The 20157-nt window shown below is 44.4% G+C and overlaps 1 protein-coding gene across 1 annotated transcript in view; it reads left to right on the top strand.

The window, feature by feature from the left end:
- The window catches only part of LOC146869728 (uncharacterized), a 48219-nt gene extending 28728 nt beyond the window's left edge, over positions 1 to 19491 (top strand). The window contains exons 2-4 of the mRNA XM_085640217.1: positions 7424 to 11020; positions 17065 to 17171; positions 19297 to 19491. Coding sequence (XP_085496343.1) covers positions 7424 to 11020; positions 17065 to 17171; positions 19297 to 19491 — 3899 coding nt within the window. The remainder of the gene's footprint in view (positions 1 to 7423; positions 11021 to 17064; positions 17172 to 19296) is intronic.
- Positions 19492 to 20157: the final 666 nt, after the last annotated feature.

Below are 20157 nucleotides of genomic sequence, written 5' to 3'. Positions count from 1 at the left end.
AAATGCCACACCTGATGCGACATTCATCAGGGTCAAATGTCTACTTTTCACCATGTCAAGGCTAACTAAGAACCCATACCGATTTATAGTTGAAATAATGTAGTCTGAATTGATGTCCTTTTACCTTATATGTTCAAAAGGATATGTCTGGGACACACACCTTGATGCATATAATCTATATCAGACAATCCTAAACTTATGGCAGAAATTCTAGTTTCTGATACGTTTTAGAATTTAACATGACAAGCACTTGTCAGGAGGTCCTTTGTCCAGATTATTGCCTGAGTTTCTGCCAGAGACTGTCTCACCTACTGCGAGCACACTTTACACTTCACAGATGCTACAGCTTGCATGAAGCCCGAATCCGATAAAGCTGAGTCCTGGAGAAAGACAAGACCACAGCGTGCGTTTGCCCTTCACGGGGAACACTGTCTTTGTGCCTCTTCTGATAAAGGCAGCCTTTGCTGGCAACAAGATATGCAGTGCCTCTTTTCTCCCTAAGAAACTCTTGAGTGCAAGTTACTCTGCCTTCAATGCTCTTTTAATATAGGGTTTAGAAGTAGATGTAAGGAGGTTTTAGATCACATTTTAACAATGTTAGACATGTTCATGTTATTCACACTGGTTATAACGTGACTTCTTGTTCTTTTTATAATATTATGTGCAGTTGTTTTATATGTACTAAGAAACAGATTATTCCTGTAGTAATACATTATTTTTACTTAAAAGTGTTCATTCTTCTTGGTACAGTGTGTGTGATACTGTGAATAACAAAATAAGGTTAGTTGCTGTTACCACTGTGCCCCTGATCCCTTTACTGGATTGTTAGTAACCCAAAGGCAATACTTTTTTAACATTGTTCTGTGGGGTTGCAATATCTGTCTTTCACATTCATCGCTAGTGCATTGAACCAAGTTCACCCGTATCACCCGTGGATGGGAAAGCACCCCTTGTGAAGTTACGACAAAGTCATAACTTACAAAGCAAATAATGGTCCTGCCACCTTCCAGCGACTGGTAAACAGGGTCCTGGCTGGGATGGAATTATTCGGCATTGCCTACCTGGATGACAGAGCTATCTACAGTAGCACCTGCAAGGACCACCTGTACCAACTCTAGAGGGTGCTTCAGGCCCTGCAACAGGCAGGCCTGACTACCAAAGCCTGCAAGTGCCAGATAGAGCAGGGTACTATGGTGTATTTGGGACACCACATGGATGGGGGCAAGGTGTGGCCCCTTCAGGCCAAACTAGACACTATCCTGGCCTGGTGGAGCAGGGCTGTCCTCTGAAGTACACAGCATGCCACAGGCAAGAGGGCAGTCCTCTGAGAATCCTTCTGCAGGTCCAGAAGTAAACTGACGAGTGGGTCTGAGGGTCCTATTTTTATACCAGGTGTTAGCTTTGAAGCAGAAGAAACATCTGGAGTTTTCTTCTACAGAAGTGTCTGGAACTTCCTCCTCCCTGTCGTGGTCCCAGCCTGCCTGGGGGTCTACAGGGCAGTGTGAAGTTCTTTATTTGTGAGCTGAGGCAGGTCTTTCAAATGCAAGTGAGACTGTGCACAGCTCCGCCACACCATCCTGCTTGGATGACTGATCCTGCCAACACTCAGTCATTCTATTTTGTGGCAGTTTGGGAGGAATACACAAAGACCAACTGGCAGTTTGCACTACATGGTGAGAACAAGAATATTTCTGCTTTCTAAAAGTGTCAATTTCCAAATTCTGACTTAAAATACCATTAAAGAAGATCTTATTTTAGATCACGCTTGTTCTCTTAAAGGGCAGTTACTGCAATGGGCTTCATCTTAATGCTCATCAGCAGGCTTTCATTAAGTTGCAAACCTTACAGAATGCTGCAGCCTGGGTGCTATGCAAATTTTCCAAATATCAGTCTATTTAAAAATGTTTCACTAAACTCCATTGGCTCCACGTCAGACAGAGTGTCACCTTCAAGACTTTGTTCACCGTATTTAAGGCATGGCACAGGACAGGCCCAAACTTCCTGAGGGGGAGTTTTACTTAGTACTCACCAAGTTAGTCGTTACGCTCTGCCTCAGCCAAATTGCTGGTAATACCCCTATTCAGATATGCGAATTGGGGAGGTAGATTTTTTTTTTCTCAGAGCATCTAAAGCATGGATTGCCCTTCCTTTACACATGCCTAATCTTTTGGCTTTTAGGAAGGCATTAAAAACATGCGGCCTGATTCACAAAGATAAACTGAGAAGAAAATCTAACTTTAAGACTTTCGGTATTCACAGAGGCCTTTTAAGAATAGTAAAGTTAGACTATCGTCTCAGTTTAACTTTGTGAATCAGGTCCATGGCTTTTCTCCACATGCAAACCTCCCTTCGACCTATTCCTGCAGTTGTTCACTCAGCTAGCAAAAAGACACCCCTTGAGCATGCAAGCTCTTTATAAGAACATTTAACATTAATATTAACATGACATTTCTACGTGTACCCAAACAAAAGTTACCACTTATTAAATGTAATAAGGAAACCCAGTTTTATCTTATGGGAGAGGTAGGCCTCACAGTAGTGAAAAATACGTTTGTGAGTTTTTCACTACGAGGACATGTAAAACTTAAAGTACATGTCAACATTGTGCCAGAAGTAGGTATATATGTTGCAGAAATAAACCTCTTATTTGAGGGCACTAGATACATTTGGTGTTCCCTTACAGCAGGAATGGCTTCTAGCAGGGACGATGTCTTTCAAGGAGAGACACAACACACGCACAAATGTATACATATTTGCACACATGCACACATAAACATTTAGGGCCATATGTATTATGGATTTTACCCGTCACAAATGGCCCGATTCTGCAAATTGGGACGTTTGCGATTGGTAAAATGCATTTTGGTATGTATGAATTCCAATTTGTGATTTGGTAACATGTTACTACTGAATCACAAATATGAAATTGCGAATACATAACGATTTGATATTAGGAATAAGCGTGTTTAGGGAGTTCCTTACTAATACTGAATTGCAGCGGTATGTAAGAATGTTTTGCGATGCAAATGTGGTTGCAAAACATTTGCATTTTACCACCTACTTCAAGTGGGTGGTAACCCATTTGCATATGGAAAGTTGTCCCCAAGGGACCCCTTCCACTTTGGTAATGGCAGCAAAAACATTTTTTCAGAGCAGGCAGTAGTCCCACGGAACACTGCCTGCTCTAAACAAATGAAAAGACAACTTTTCATTTTCTTTTTTAAAAGCAACCTGCTTTCATTGAAGGAAAACAGACTGCCTTTAAAAAAAAAATGATTGCTTTACTTAAAAGCAATCACGGACATGTTGGACTGGTGAATCGAGCAGGCCACCATGCCAGTGATTTTAGCGATTCCTAATGGGTCGCAAATTGCGACCTACCTCATTAATATTCATGAGGTAGGTCGATTTGAGACACACTAGGAATCGCAAAATGAAACTCTATTAGTTTCATACATTAGGAATAGATTATCCAATTGTGATTCGCAGAGATTCATAATTAGGTAATCGTTATTCCCGATATTGATACATCTGGCCCACAGTCAAATAGTGACATAATAATACTGTTCTTTAAGTCAGTACAAGTATCTGTACTCTGATGAGGTGAGACGGCATGGCTGGTGGTCCCCTGCTTGGCCTGCACAGGCATATTTTCCTTGGGTGCATGTTTGGTGCACCATCACACATTTTAAAGGTGACTGCACAGAAGCTGTTGTTATCAAGCATGCATCTCCAATTTGAAACCTACTGGCTGCTTGCTAGTACCCTAGAAGTAGATTCCTGGAGTGCAGCCCAGCACACTAAATAATTGAGGCCTAACCATATTGAGGGAGACAGCTACATATCTCTGTGTATCTCTCATACTTCCACTTTAAATCTAACATTAATACTGCACCAGCCTCTTGAATGGGGCTGGGTACAAACACACAACGACTGTCACACTCCATGCTGTGTAAAGTTTACTAACCCATCAAGCACAGACACCAGACCGCAGATCTTGCTGACTTCCAGAAGATTCATTTCAAGAACTGGCTCCAGAAGAAGGACCCTGAAGGAAGCCTAGGAGGTGGAGGAGTGCTCACAGAGAAAGATACCTTAGAAAATGTAAAAGGTTTCTGAACACCAGAAAACACTACATAACTATTACTAATATATTTTAATGAAAGAAAAAATCCTCCATGTTTATTGCTATACAAGCACTCCTAAACTCTTTTTTCACTCTTATGAGGGCTACCAATCTCACTTGATAACATAAGAAGGATTCCTTATTATATTTAATAAGCTGTAAATCCTCATGGGGGAACGTAGATATGTCATGTTTAGTAGCTATGGAATGGTAATGATAAATCCTTTTTAATGGCAAAGTCCGATTTATTGTTACTATTTTAAAAATGCCACTTTTAGAAACCTGCTCGAGTCATTTGGTGCCTGCTGCTGGTGCCTGCTGCCGGTCTGTGATCCCTGGCCAGGCTGGGAGACAACTGAACTTTGTGTATTTCCTCTAGACAGCCACAAAGAAAGGGAACTTAGGTGTGACTTCATGGGTCTTTCTGAGAGGATGGGAGGGAGGAGCTGGGAGATAGTGTCCTATCTACACACATAGGGCTGCATACCCTCCCTAGTGAGTCTAGAGCCAGGGCAGGAAGGAAGGACCTCTGTGGACTTCAAAGATGCTTCGCTGAAATCCCCCCCACTTCAAAGGCACAACTGGGTATAAGTACTGGACCTTTGACACCACCAGCTCAGTACACTTTTGGACCTGTAACCACTCTGCCAGGAAGAAAAACTGATGTGCTAACGGGCTGCTACTCTGGTGGACTGCTGCTCTGGAAGAACTGCTGCCTTTTGCTGACTTGTCCTACTGCCTGCCGCTCTCTATGACTGGGTAAAGACTGGATCTCCATCACTTTTACTCAGAGTGACTCCAAGGGCTAGCTCACTTGCCTCCTTATCTAAAGTCCCATGAACAACATACCGCCCTGCTCCTGCACATGGACCATTGGAAATGTACCGAAGGTGCTTGCTTCAGCAGAATCAACACATTCTCTTCTGTGAGAGCAGAATCGATGCATCACCTCTTTTGTGGGAACAGGACCAGAGCATTGCACTCGGAACTAGCGCATCGCTATCAGAACCGCCACTTTGGAACCAACACATTGCCGCCACTGCATGGAGAAGATTGAAGCTACTACATGAGAAATCAGGTGCATCATCTTTGGAACCGTCGCATCTCGGAACCGGCGCATTGTCCTCAGGACACACCCATAGCCATCGTTGTGTGAAGAAAATCGACATATCATCTCCCTGCGGATTCGACACCGATGCATTGCTCAGATGCAACCCGCATCATCGTTGTCACAACCAGGATCAAGGTATTTTTGGTCAGTGGGCCTCATGGGGTCCCTGTTTCCAGCCGACGCTCCATCATGGTTAGCCTGAAAGTTTTACTTTGTCCCTGTCTGGCATGACCAGATATCCCAAAGAGTCGCTTATTGTTTCTAATAGCTATTTTACAGGTTCATCTTTAAAAATTCATAACTTCCATTCAACTTACTTGATTTTTGTCATTTTGGTCTTGTTTTATTTATTAAATTAGGGGCTATTTGTCGGACCTGGTGTGGAATCTGTTTGTGCGGTGTTTTCGTTGCTTTACTGTTTGAAGTGCTGCACAAAAAATGTACACATTACCTCTTAAGTTAAGCCTAACTGCTCTGTGCCAAGCTTCCAGAGAGTGAGCATAGGTTAATTTAGGGTGTGTGTGTGATTCACCCTGACTAGGATTGTGGTTAATGCTTGACCAGGACTTTTTACCCCAGTCAACCAGGAACCGTATTTCTTACATGTGCCATGATGGGCCATCACTGCAGATTGGGAGGACGGAGTTGGGCACAGCCCTACTTACACTTGAATAGGCTGTGTCCTGCCTCCACACAAGGGCTGCATGTCTCCTGTAGTTCGTCTGGAGCCAGGACAGAGAAGGAGGGATGCCTGGGGACTTCACAAGAAACCTCTAGAAGCTTCTTCTGCCTTTTAGAGACCAATTCTTCAGTACACTTCTGGACATGTGGATACTCTTCCAGGAAGAAGGACTGCTGTGCTGGTAAAAGGACTGCAGCCTTGCTGTTCAGACCTGCTGCCTGCTGTGTCTTGCCTGGGTGAGAAGGACTGGACCGGCATCTGTAAAACCCAGGACCCGAGTGACTCCAAGGGCTAATTGGCTGGCCTTCTGACCTGAGGCTCAGAGACAGGAGGCTCCATCAACCTCAGCTATCTTTTAGTCTACCCTATCAAGTGGTGCCGTCCTAGTCCTAGACTCTTAGAAGTGGGCCTAAGGTACTCTGCCAGCTCCTGTGCATCCAGCAGAACTGACACATCCCGTCTACTGCACAGCGCAACCCCGACCAGAACGACCCATTGCCACAGCTGCGTAGATTCACCCATCACAAAGAGCCACATCACAGCCTGCAGCATCATCGGAACTACCGCTGCGTGACACATTCTCAGATCAGGCCCTCGTTGGCGGCAGCATTGACCATGATGCCAGACTCCGCATAGCAGCCGTGCAGTTCCTTGGAACCGATGTATCTCCTCGACTGTGCAATGAATCCATGACGACGGTCTTTGTTTCACAAGTCCCTTTACTGAATCACTGATGGCGACACAGGCCCTCGTATCGCAGCCTCACCGCATCTCAAAAACTACGCATTGCTTTGGTTGCATTACGTAGCTTTGACGCGGACCCTCACAACACTCTCCAAACCAGGATTTAAGGTACTCTGTTCAGTGAGCCTAACTGGGTCGTTGTAGCTGGCCCGCACTCCATCACGGTCAGGCTGAACTTGTTACATTGTTCCAGTCTGGAGTGACCCGGTATCCACAGTTGGCGCTTTGGGCCGCTAGATGCACTAAACCCTTTAAAATTGCATATCTCTGAATCTATTGATCGGATTTTTTTGGTTTTGATCTTGTTTTATTTATAAAAAATTAAATAACTACATTTTTGTAACCTGGTGTGGGATCTTTTTTGTGGGGTGTTTTCACTTTGTTGCTGTTTGAAGTGTTGCACAAATACTTTAAACATTCCCCTGAGTTAAGCCTGAGTCTGTGCCAAGCTACCAGAGCATTGAGCAAAGGTTAATTTAGGGTTGGCTTGAGTCTCACCATGAACACAAGGACTGTGGTTGCTGCTTGACCAGGGCTTACACCCCAGTCAACCAACAACTCAATTTCACACTCTTCAAGCAGGTTTTTGGGCAGATCTCACTACCAAAAATTTGAGGTGTGAGTGCAGGGTGACCAGTTTGTCTTTGTGGGTGGAGGTGATGTTGGGGCCTCATGTTTTTTTACCTATCTGTGTTTAAGACTGAAATATGATACTTTTTCTTTTTAAAAGTATTCTTTTTTTCTTTTCTTGTTTCTTTAGATACTAGTACTGGAACTCCTGGAAATTCATCAAGGTCTGTCTCCACAGCCTCAGGCACCATGACCTCCATCAACACAGCCACCATGGCCTCTGGAAGGACATTGTCAGACAACTCTACCTCTGTAACAACAGCTTCTGGTAACACAACAGCAATCCCAGCAGCCTCAGGCACACCTGCTTCAGACATCACCGCCTCTAGCAGCACAACAGCCTCAGACACCACAAGAGCAGTCACAACAGCCCCAAACTCCACTTCCTCAGACGTAACTATCTCAAGCATCCCAGCCTCTGGCAACACAACAGCCTCAGACACCACAAGAGCAGTCACAACAGCCCCAAACTCCACTTTCTCAGGCGTAACTACATCAGGCACCCCAGCCTCTGGCAACACAACAGCCTCAGACACCACAACCTCAGTAACAACAGCCTCTGGTAACACAACAGCAATCACAGCAGCCTCACCCTCCATTGCCTCAAGCACAACTGCTTCAGGCATCACAGCCTCTGGCAACACAACAGCCTCAGGCATCACAGACTCTGGCAACATAACAGCCTCAGACACCACAAGAGCAGTCACAACAGCCACAAACTCCACTTCCTCAGATGTAACTATCTCAAGTATCCCAGCCTCTGGCAACACAACAGCCTCAGACACCACAAGAGCAGTCACAACAGCCTCAAACGCCACTTCCTCAGGCATCACAGCCTCAAACATCACAGCCTCTGGAAACACAACCGCCTCAGGTATCACAAGAGCAGTCACAACAGCCCCAAACTCCACTTCCTCAGACATAACTGCCTCAAGCCTCACAGCCTCTGGCAACACAACAGCCTCAGACACCACGAGACCAGTCACAACAGCCCCAAACTCCAATATCACAGCCTCAGGCACAATGACCTCAGGCACAAGAGTCAGCTCAGACCCTTCAGCCCCACCCTCAGCCTTAACAACCTCAGCCACAAATGTCTCATCCATAACATCCGCAATTACAACAGTCTCATCTAAATCTGCCTCAGCCACCCCTGACTCAGGGACCACTCCCTCAGCCATCACATCTTCTGACACCACAGTCTCAGACGCAACAACCTCCACAGCCACCAGAGCCCCAAGCATAGCTGTCTCATCCTCAACAGCCCCAAGTAGCTCCTTCCCAGGCATCGCAACAGCCACCGTCATCACGGTCTCAGCCAGTACAGCATCAGACACCGCAACATCAGCGATAGCAGTCCTAGTCACCACAGCCCCAAACGGTACAACCTCAGCCATCACAGCATCACCCACAATTCCTTCAACTTCCACCACCCCTTTCAACAGCCCTTCAGGCACCACAACCACAGCCACTAAGCCCACCATGGACTCAGCCATCATTGCCACCCCAGTCTTAGACACAACAGTTTCGGATTCCTCCACCACAGTTTCAGCCACCACAATTCCAGCCACAACAGGGCAAGTCACTGTCATCTCAGCCACCACAGCTCACTCTAGCACAGCCATGAGCACCATGTCCTCAACTAATGCAGCCTCAGGCAGTTCAGATTCAGCCACTAGTGCTTCAGCCACCACGGTCCCATCCACAACAGCCTCAGCAATCACAGCCCTTGGATCCACATTTTCAGGCACCACACTCTCGGCTAGTACAGCCTCTCTTTCAATGACCCCAGATACCACATCAATAGCCACCACAGGTACAGCCAGCAGTCCAACTGGAGGAAACATCCTCACTGTTACTGGTGGACCCACCACAGCTGCTACTGGAGCAGCCACAATCACAGCAGTTGGAAGAACCACAGCCAATGTAGTTGGAGGAAACACCATCACTGGGACAGGAAGAACCACTAGCCCTACAGCTGAGGGAACCATAGCCAATGTCGTAGGAGGAACTACCATCACTGCAGTTGTGGGAACCACAGCCAATGCTGCAGGAGGAACTACCACCACTGTAGCTGGGGGTATCACAACCAATGCCGTAGGAGGAACTACCACCACTGCAGATGGGGGTACCACAGGTACCACAGCCAATGCCGTAGGCGCAACTACAGTCACAGCAGATGAGAGGACCACAGACACTGCCATAGGAGGAACTACCACCACTGCACCTAGGGAAACCACAGCGACTGCCGTAGGAGGGACTACCACCACTGCACATAGGGAAACCACAGCTACTGTCATAAGAGGAACTACCATCACTGCAGATGAGAGGACCACAGCCACTGCCATAGGAGGAACTACCACCACTGCAGGTGGGGGAACCACAGCTACTACCACAGAAGGAACTACCACCACTGCAGCTGGGGGTACCACAGCCAATGCAATGGATGGAACCACCACTACTGCAGCTGGGGGAACCACAGCCACGGGAGGAACCACCACCACTGCAGCTGGGGGAACCACAGCCACTGCCATGGGAGGAACCACCACCACTGTAGCTGGGGGAACCACAGCTACTACACCAGAAGGAACTACCACCACTACACCTAGGGAAACCACAGCCACTGCCATAGGAGGAACTATCACCACTGCACCTAGGGAAACCACAGCTACTGTTGTAAGAGGAACTACCATCACTGCAGATGAGAGGACCACAGCCACCGGCATAGGACGAACTACCACCACTGCAGTTGTGGGAACCACAGCTACTGCCACAGAAGGAACCACCACCACAGTAGCTGGGGGAACCACAGCCAATGCTTTAGGAGGAACTACCACCACTGTAGCTGGGGATATCACAGCCAATGCCGTAGGAGGAACTACCACCACTGCAGATGGGGGTACCACAGCCAATGCCGTAGGAGCAACTACAATCATTGCAGATGAGAGGACCACAGCCACTGCCATAGGAGGAACTACCACCACTGCAGCTGGGGGAACCACAGCTACTACCACAGAAGGAACCACCACAACTACAGCTAGGGGTACCACAGCCAATGCCATGGATGGAACCACCACAACTGCAGCTGGGAGAACCACAGCTACTACCACAGAAGGAACCACCACCATTGCAGCTGGGGTTACCACAGCCAATGCCATGGATGAAACCGCCACCACTGCAGCTGGGGTTACCACAGCCAATGCCATGGATGGAACCACCACCACTGCAGCTGGGGGAACCACAGCCACTGCCATGGGAGGAACCACCACCACTGCAGCTGGGGGAACCACAGCTACTACCACAGAAGGAACAACCACCACTGCAGCTGGGGTTACCACAGCCACTACCATGGGAGGAACCACCACCACTGCAGCTGGGGGAAATACAGCTACCACCACAGAAGGAACAACCACCACTACAGCTGGGGTTACCACAGCCAATGCCAAGGATGGAACCACCACCACTGCAGCTGGGGTTACCACAGCCAATGCCATGGATGGAACCACCACCACTGCAGCTGGGGGAACCACAGCCACTGCCATAGGAGGAATCACCACCACTGCAGCTGGGGGAGCCACAGCCACTTCCATAGAGGGAACCACCACCTCTGCACCTGGAGGAGGCCCCACCTTGGTGGCAGGGGGATCCACACCTTTCCAAGGGACCCAAGGAGCTCCATCTGCTGCCACAGCCACCAGAGCAGCCACATCCAAGAGCAGCAGCACAGGTGGGTCTTTCCTGACATAATCATGTCTTTTACAAGTACAGTGCACATGTCCAGGCGGCCAAGGAAGGGGTGAGGGTTTGGAACTCAGATACTGTGCGACACAAGTATAACACGAAGGCAGTGCATAGCAGATCTGCGCATGAGTAGTGCGCCAAAATGGGACACATATCAGATATGAGAATTATTCAAAGTTTGTCCCTTTTGGTACCCATATGCATGTGTGGGGAAAGTCCCTATTCCAGCTGCAGGGTGTTCTGCACAAGATATTCTGAAGCAAGAACTGGATGAGGGAAAGCTGTGCTGTCTCACCTCCCAGAAATCATGAGGATGTCAGTCTGTCTCAGCAAGGTGGGAGGACAGGGGCGGTGCCAGGCACCATGGTTGGCTTGCAGAGTCGACTGGTCTCAAGCAGGCATGGCAGGATTCATCAGCGTCAAGGAAGGATTGGCTGGGGCAGGGACTGCAGGGACTGCAGAGACCTCTCATTCTGTCTGTGGTCAAGCGACTTCCAAAAAGGGCCTGGGTAGGCAACAAGTGACCACATCTTCCAAATCCCACAAAACCTTCCATTTTAATGTGCGTGACTTTAATAATAGCCGCTGTGCCCATAAATAACACAAATAATGTCCATTGAACAATTATAAATATATCAATAAAAATATAGGTGTATTTACAACCACAAAATATAGAATAGAAAAAAATGAAGTTAATAAAAGCAAAATGTCTCCCTGATACTTGAAATGGACAGTAAGAAGTGCAGGTACTTACCGTCTAAGGGTACCTGCTTTCTGCTGAGAAAAGCTGGTGTTCCACCAATCAAATACGATAGGTGTATGTACTCACAGCCCGACACCACCGCCCCAATTTAAAGCAGTGGTATTACCGTCATCTGGGGTCTAGGTGCAATCGAAGGCCTTTATATAGTTATGACGTGGTAAAGCACACAGGTTAAAATACTGTGAGATGAACTGACTTGTGTGGGTGCAAGGATCACAGGTCTTGCAGTGATAGTATATTTCAATGCTCTTACTATAGCGCTTAAATTCCCCGCTTCAATGGAATCAAAAAGCGCTTCATAGAGGGCTTCAAATGTATCAAAGGTGCCTTGATATGTCTCGCCTCTTTTGCTATTACACAGTGGGCCTGGAGAGTAAAAGGACGCAGGCGGCAGCCAGTCCATCAATTTATGGAGGCTCGGACTGCTGCTGGAATATCACTAGTTGATTATTATCTGACATATATGTTCAGTACATAATATCATGTACAAAAATATTGCCCCATTGGAGTTAATAATTAGGCGTTGTAATGGCTGTTAATTACCCCCCTATATCTATGGGCCGAACCACAGGTGATGGCTAATAGCTAAGGAGAGGGATGCCAGATTCACAAAAGTAATCTGAGACAAAATCCTAACTTTACGACTTTCGGTATTCACAAAAGGCATTTAGGAGTACTAAAGTTAGGATTCCTAACTTTACTACTCCTAAACTGATACAAAATCCTAACTTCTTGACTTTCGGTATTCACAAACGTCATTTAGGAGTAGTAAAGTTAGGATTGCTAACTTTACTGCTCCTAATCTGAGACAAAATACTAACTTTAGGTATTTACAAAAGGCATTTAGGAGTAGTATAGTTAGGAATCCTAACTTTACTACTCCTAAATGCCCTTTGTGAATACCAAAAGTCGTAAAGTTAGGATTTTGTCTCAGTTTAGGAGTAGTAAAGTTAGGAACACTAACTTTAGTACTCCTAAGTGCCTTTTGTGAATACCATAAATCGTAAAGTTAGGATTTTGTCTCAGATTACTTTTGTGAATCGGGCCCGGGTGATTAATAGCTTTTATTGCCCTGCAGGTGCAGTCAGTTCTTAGCAACCCCTTCAAAACAATCAGGAACACTGCAGGAGGGATGCCATGCCTGAAGAAAGTGGAGAAAGCATCGCTCCCTGCTCTCCGCAGTGCTCCCTCAGGTCAGAGTACTCCACCTTTACACATGGCAACTCAACTCTTTCTTTGATTTACTCAACTTAGAACATCTTGGGGTAACCCTGAGTCCCTCAGAACCTGGATTTATTATACAATTCTAAGAAAATTGGTTCTGTCCGATGGGTAAAGAATAAATTATTCAGTTTGAAACAAACAAAAATTTCAATTAAAGATTAAATTAATTTAATGAGTACGGAGTGCATCTCAGTTTGAAGTGTCAAACAATTACATGAATTAACCAATGATTAAGTACAACAAATAGGTGCTCCAAAGAAAAGAAAATACTGTAAGACTTGTCCACAAATCTTACAGATTTCACATACGCCTGTCCAATCTGCACAAATATGTGGTTCACCATAGAAGGGCTGAGTATATAAGTCTTTAAATTGCCCATATTCCACAATACATTAGCCCAGGCTGGATATAAGATGGTTGACGTTTCGAACCCTCATGTGCTTTTAATGCATCATGGTGGGTCTTCATCAGGACTAGTTATGACCACACCTGAAAACGTTGTGATGATGTATGTGGACATGACTCACTAGGGAAAGATTTGCCTGTGTGTCTAATTGGGAGAATTTTTTCTGCATCCATAATATCAGCGTGAATAGCTCATTTGAAACCCAAGTATGTTACAGGGAGCGTTTTAGGGGGCATGGGATACCTTCACTGAATGTTCGAGGGAGCGATTTAGGGGGCAAGGGGCAACTTAACTTGGGTGGGGGGTGCGAAGGGAACGCTCACACTAAAATGAAGGGAACAAATATGTGAGCCATGGAAACTAAGCCAAAAGGTTTAACTGATTTATTTAGAAGGCTCAGCTTCAAGAAAAAGGCATTTAAAATACAAAATACAAAATATAGTGACCTCGCATTCACAGATAGTCACACGAGTCAGAAGGCACTTTCCCATGGAAGCATTGAAATCGTTAGGAGAGAGACACTTCAGAAAACGCAATATAAGGTATGCAGAGTAAACACCTCAAAGACACAATTATAAATGCACTATGAAAAACATAATTTAAATCAAGTAAAACGTTCTCAGAATGCACAATACATTTGGTCTAAAATGCTGAGAATACTCACGTTTAAACCTAAAAGAAAACAGCCTTGCAACTGCAGTATAAACATTTAAATTTCAAACAGGAGAAAACGACAATTAATATAACATAGCAGATATGGCATTTTATATAGCAGAAAAGAATATATACTTAAAAAAAAAACAAGAGCTCTTGGGGAGTACCCACACCCGCCTGCCATCTACAACAGACGGGGGGTAGTCCGACAAGAAGTCTGTGAGGTGTCCTTTTATACCCTTTAACACAGTGAGAAGTGCCTACAGCAACATCATCTCACGCCAGTCCTACCTACATCAATTACACAATGGGCCGCACATTTATCAAAAGTGTCATGCTTATCCTACTAGATGCGGAACATAAACTAGGTGAAAGGTTATGGTTTCAGGCTAAGCGCTCGTCTTAAGTTACATAGGGCAAGTGGAAAAATGTAATGTAAAGAAATAAAATATATATATGTATATTTATACTTCTGGGTTGCCACGTCCATCACCCTAGTCTGACGCCCTTGCGGTGGGAACTTCTCTGTTCTCATAACCAGGATGTGGTGGGCTATATTTCAACAGGGTAGAAAGAGAGACAGTGACACAGTGAACTTTGCGACAGTGAACTTCTGCGCACACTGAAAAGGTGGGGGCTTTGGAGCAGGAGGCCTCGCAGAGAGAAGCTGGCTATGATTTTTAGTCAGACAGGCTTAAAGCCTGCTGTTCAGAAAAATGGGTGCAGAACTCTGGTCAATTTAACAAAAGGCCTACAGATTAGGCTGGCAGGGCCTACGGATGGGTTCATACTGGCTGAGTGACAAGGATGGCCCAGGGCATTTGTTATATAGTAAAACCGGACCCTCTGCTCAATTTAACACGGCCTACAAATTAGGCTGGCAGGGCAAGGATAAGGGTCTCATACCTCAGGTGTGGGCAGAACGGGCCTGGGGTACTATATGATAAAAATAGACCCTGCCTCAAGTCCAACAGTGATGGCGTGTTAATTTACTACATCATCTACTGGATCGTATCATTTGACACGGACGAGCACTTCCACTGATCACCTAAGGAGTACCCATTTGTTGTACTCAATCAACTGTTTGATTCATGTAATTGACACTTCGGATTGAGATCCAACCCGTACTCATTACATTTATTTCAATGGTAATGTTTGTATTGTTCAGACCTCAATGTTTTTCCTTATTCCAAAGAAGAAACTGACTGTCCAAAGCTTCTCTTCTGCCTGGATATCACTTTCTGCCAGAGACCTTAAAAGGGGACAAACACTGCTCTTCCAGGCCTCCCTGCCTGGACATATAAATGAGATGCTGCCAGCACCGGCACACAGGGCGGTCTCACCAGGGAGAGAGCTGGAAGCGTCCCTAGGCTGAGGATGTGGCCCCAAGCTAGTCCATTTCTGCCCATTCCCAGCCTCATAGGGGCACAGAGGTTTCTTCTTCACCCCATCATTGAGTGGAGCATCAGTGAATGAGGCAGCTTCTCAGATCCTGAAACCTATGGAATGAAGTCACCATCCCTTATACAAATACCACCTTTTCATCCAGGGATGGCATCTAGCGCTATATTTCAGCTTCCAGGGATAACTAAGGCTGTACATAGACATTGTTTAACTTGGTGGTATTTGCCTACCCATAATGCATAGACCTTCTGCTTTTCCAGTGCCTGTGCTGATTAAAATAGTAAAATTAATTTTAAATAATTCTATATATTACTTTTAATCTTTATTAATGCATATAAAAAATTGTTACTCTTTCGGTGGGAATTAATATTTTAATTTAAACTTCAGAAAATGAAAGTTAATATATTTACATTAGTTGAAGTTTTAATTCACGGTTAATCTGATAGTGCGGCAGCCTTATTTTATTTTGCTCTACATTTGAAGTAAATATATAAAAGTAATGTTTATTTAATATAAAAATATCTTCATTATTTATTTTTGAGTTAAATCAAAGTTTTTTATTTTTCTCTATATGTTACAATGCAGAAATCTTCACTCTGTGGAGTTTTGTTATGGTACAGTGTAGGGAAAATGAAACAACATTTTTTAACTTGAAAACCAATATTTCTTTTTTCATGTTAAATATTAATGTGAATGTATTAATTTTAGAAGTAGAACACACTAGCAAAAATGCTACAGCCCTTTTAAATTAATTGTAATTTTTTGAAGTATAAATTAAAAATTAAATTCACACCTAAAGACAAGAAAATATGTGCATTAATAATTATTAAACATGATTATAGTGCAATTGAAGTTAATGTCATTATTTTTTATAACATTTATTACTATATTGTTTTAAATCCAAACTAGGTTATTGAAATATAGCATAATTACACAATTAATATGCAATAGTTTTCAGATATATGTTTGTTTAGATTAATTTGTATTTATTTATATGTTTAATTATATTAAATATTTTAATCATGTAACCTTTTTTTCTTTGAATTCCCTATCTCTATTATTTTCTATGGGAGGCTGTTGCAAAAACAGTGGTTGGCCAACTGCAGTGCTGGACTACCCACTGTTTTTCCTTTTTAGCAGTAACTTACCCATGAAGTATGTGAATACTAAAAAGTGGTAAACTTACACAAAAGTGTAAAGTTACTCAAAAGTGAAAAGTACCTTCGTGAATAGAGCCAACGGTGTTGTAAAAGCAATCAAGAACTGCCATAACCTCACATTTCCATAAAAACAAAGACCACATGAGGTCATTAAGAACACCGACCCCATCTCCATTGGCCACCAATAGTCTCAGGTACTTGATAATATTGCATTCTGCCACGCATAGTTTATAATAATGTTTTCAGAGACATCAAACCTGAGGGTGAGCTATCAGATGATGGTGAGTGATAGATAAATGGGTAATTGAGGTGCTAGCCTGCAGTCTCAATGGTTTCTGTTCACCTAGCAGAGAGTTGCAGGTAAGTACACACTGGTCATAAACTGAGGTATGAAGTTGTCGCTGTTGTGTTTGTTGCAGCTCCGACTGTGGATGAGTCCAGTGACGCACTTCCTGCCTGGGCAATCATCCTTATAGCCCTGGCTTCCATTCTTGGCATATTCCTGCTGCTCTGCGTCGCCGGCGTGGTAAGTCCCATCCAAGAACCTGCGCTCTCGGTTTTTTTGTGTGAACCCATGCTGTGCTTATTCAATTGTAGGTGTGTAGTCTGAATGGTGGGAGGTGGTTTCAATGTAGGGTTCTGGGTGACGCTGAGTTGTCTATGATGTCACTTCCATCCTTGAGGCGAAAAATCTCCCTAGTGACACTGACCCATGGATCCCCTGACAAACTAGTCCCATGTGTGGTTATCAACAAAACACGTTTCTTCTTGAGTTGAATGTAAAAAAATAATAGTACAACGATTGTCAATTTATTATCTAAATTTGAGCAGTTTTTAATTGCAACCTATCAATACTTAATTGTTTATTTATTTGTGATGGCCTTTTAAAGAAATTCTTCTTGTGCTGAACTTCATATAAGTTTTTCTTTAAAACATCTTGGATTTTCCTTGTTTGTCGGAGTATAGTATTTCTCTCTTATAATTTCATATTTTAATATGGGTAATAGATGACTTTTCCTTTAAGGGGTGGATCCCTGTTGTAGGCGTGGTTGAGCCGCCTCTCTTTGTAGATAACAGCGCCATGATGCAGCTTTATGGGGTATTTTGGTGGGGTTCCACTAGTGCAAAGACACACTTTGGCTTTCATTGCCAAGATGCTATACACTGATGGAGGAGGTGACACACGCACATAGCTGCCAAGGTTTCAGATTGCTTATGTGTGACATTTTCATAATTTCAGTGTGATTATGAGTGACATTCAAAGACTATGAGTGACACTTTCTCACAAGCAAAAGTCTAGCAATGAAGATGTAGGAAAAACATAGAAATGTAAGATTACACCAGTTTGAGCAACAAGAGACTCTATTAAGATTTGTTTAGAGCTTCAACAACTTAGTGATGTCCCGCCTAAACTTTTGTATTGATATCTTTCTGGGGGTTTATTGCCAGGGAACAGATGTAAAGATCACTCAGGAGCTGCTGCCTGACTGGCACATTCTCTCTCATTCTCCTCTCTCATAAGTGAAGCAGAAGAGGAATCACATTTACTCGTTTACATCAAGTGCTAAAGCAATCTCTGGCCACAGCGTACCCCAAGCCCTAGTACAGAATGCCGGGATCCACCTCATCCGCTCCCAGGGTTCAGATCGCCCGGTTGTTCTTAGAGGTTCACTTTAGCACACTCCTCTTCCCCACTCATATGCGTCACACACCATCCAGTATGTGTTCCACACTATGGGCATGATTCGCAAAAACAACCTTAGATCTAAAGTCTAATTTTAAAACTGAAGTCTAAGTTTAGATAAAAAGAGTAACTTAGACCAAAAGTCTAAATTAACAAGTAAGTTTAGACCTAAAGTCTAAATTTACTAGTAAAAAGTTCGACTTTTGGTGGAAGTTAGACTTTTGGTCCAAACTTAGACCAAAAATCCACCTTTACTTCTAGTCAAGATAGACTTTAGGCCTAAACTTAGACTTCAGGTCTAAATTTGGACTTTTGGTCTAAGTTAACCTTTGTGAATTGGGCCCTATTTGTATGTGCCGGTGCCCACACTGTTCATGTGAGGTCCCATCAAATTAATACGTTTGCTGACAAATTGCTTCCCGCTCTCCCACTACTATAGAGTCCAAATCAACATATTACCTGGGGGTGTAATTTCAGGCCCTTTGACCCTTCAAACCCTCAATAACCTTCCCTTGGATGCTGATAGGCTAAGGGCAGGCCATCACACCTACACAACATGAAGGGCGGAAGAGAGGACAACAATGACCCGCAACAAGCAAATAAGTCCTTTTGTGCCATGAGGTTTATGTTGATAAATTCAGGGACTGGACTATGTTGACCAGCTTTCTGACTTCTTAATTTATGGCTAACAGGCATGTGTTCTTTATTATTTAGTAAATAATTAATTCTTGCTGTCTTATTTCTGTATTGATTAGCTCTTTAAAATCCCTTTAAATTATTTAACAAAAAGAACCATGTTCACTTTCTTTCCTGTCCCTTCCATCTTGACCCCGGATACCAAAGATCATTATCGAGCCCATCCCCCGCTCCACTGTTTCTTAGAAAATTCTATTGGCTTCTGTTGTTAACTCTGATACTCATGTTATGTTCTCACCCTTTAACAAGTGTCTCTCGTTTCTTCCCACAGCTGGTCTCAACATTGCTAGCTGTAAAGACTGGAACCTACAACACCAGTGTCTATGTCCCACACCTGGCCTTCAGCCTCCGTGAGAGCTGGAGAAGGTTGTCTCAGAGGCATTATGACCAGGAGATGGCATCGTTGCCGGTCCAGGCCCGGGCCCAGGCTGGCTTCATGGAGCCCACCAATAAAAAAATAGAATAACCAAACTTAACCTGGAAGCCCAGTGTGCAGATTCCGACTGGATATCCTGAGTCACCTAAGTGAGGAACACCTGTGCCTTCACGGTCTCCATCTGTGTCGGCTACGAGGCATAGCATCAGGAGCATTCACCGGAGCCCAAACCATACCATCCATCAAAAACCTTCAAGCCTCAACCTTCACCCTGTAGAAAGCTTCACTTTTGAATAACCACTGAACCTTGTTTGGTGCTAGCAATCTTTATTCTGGAACACACTGAGTGAGCCTTTCACTGAGGGGCGTTCGCTGAATGGGAAGCAGATAAAGCTGTCCTCAGTGGTGCAAAAATAAATGTTGGACTAGTATCGAGAACTGTCCAAAGGTTCAGGATCGTCACCGCAGTCAGCCAAGTCTTCTCCCTGCTGCAGGGAGCGGAGTCAGTGGACCTCTTTCCTAGGGGTACCCCCTCGCACTGACATCATAAGACTTGCCTGACAAAGTGGCAATTACGTTCTGATTGAAAACTGTGGTAGCACCTCTATTTAGGAGACCGCCTTACTTTTTTCTTTCAAGTGAAGCAAGCACTAAGCAGCTCTTTCCACAGAGTAACACATTCATTATGTATTCATTCAACAGTGCATACACCTGTCAATCAATTCAGTCTTCCATCCAGTCTCTGCTAGTGTAATT

This window comes from Triturus cristatus, chromosome 1_1, assembly GCF_964204655.1.
Source record: "Triturus cristatus chromosome 1_1, aTriCri1.1, whole genome shotgun sequence".
Taxonomy (NCBI): Eukaryota; Metazoa; Chordata; class Amphibia; order Caudata; family Salamandridae; genus Triturus; species Triturus cristatus.
The sequence above is the reverse complement of the archived record's forward strand: the minus strand, read 5'-3'. Positions and strand labels throughout refer to the sequence as shown.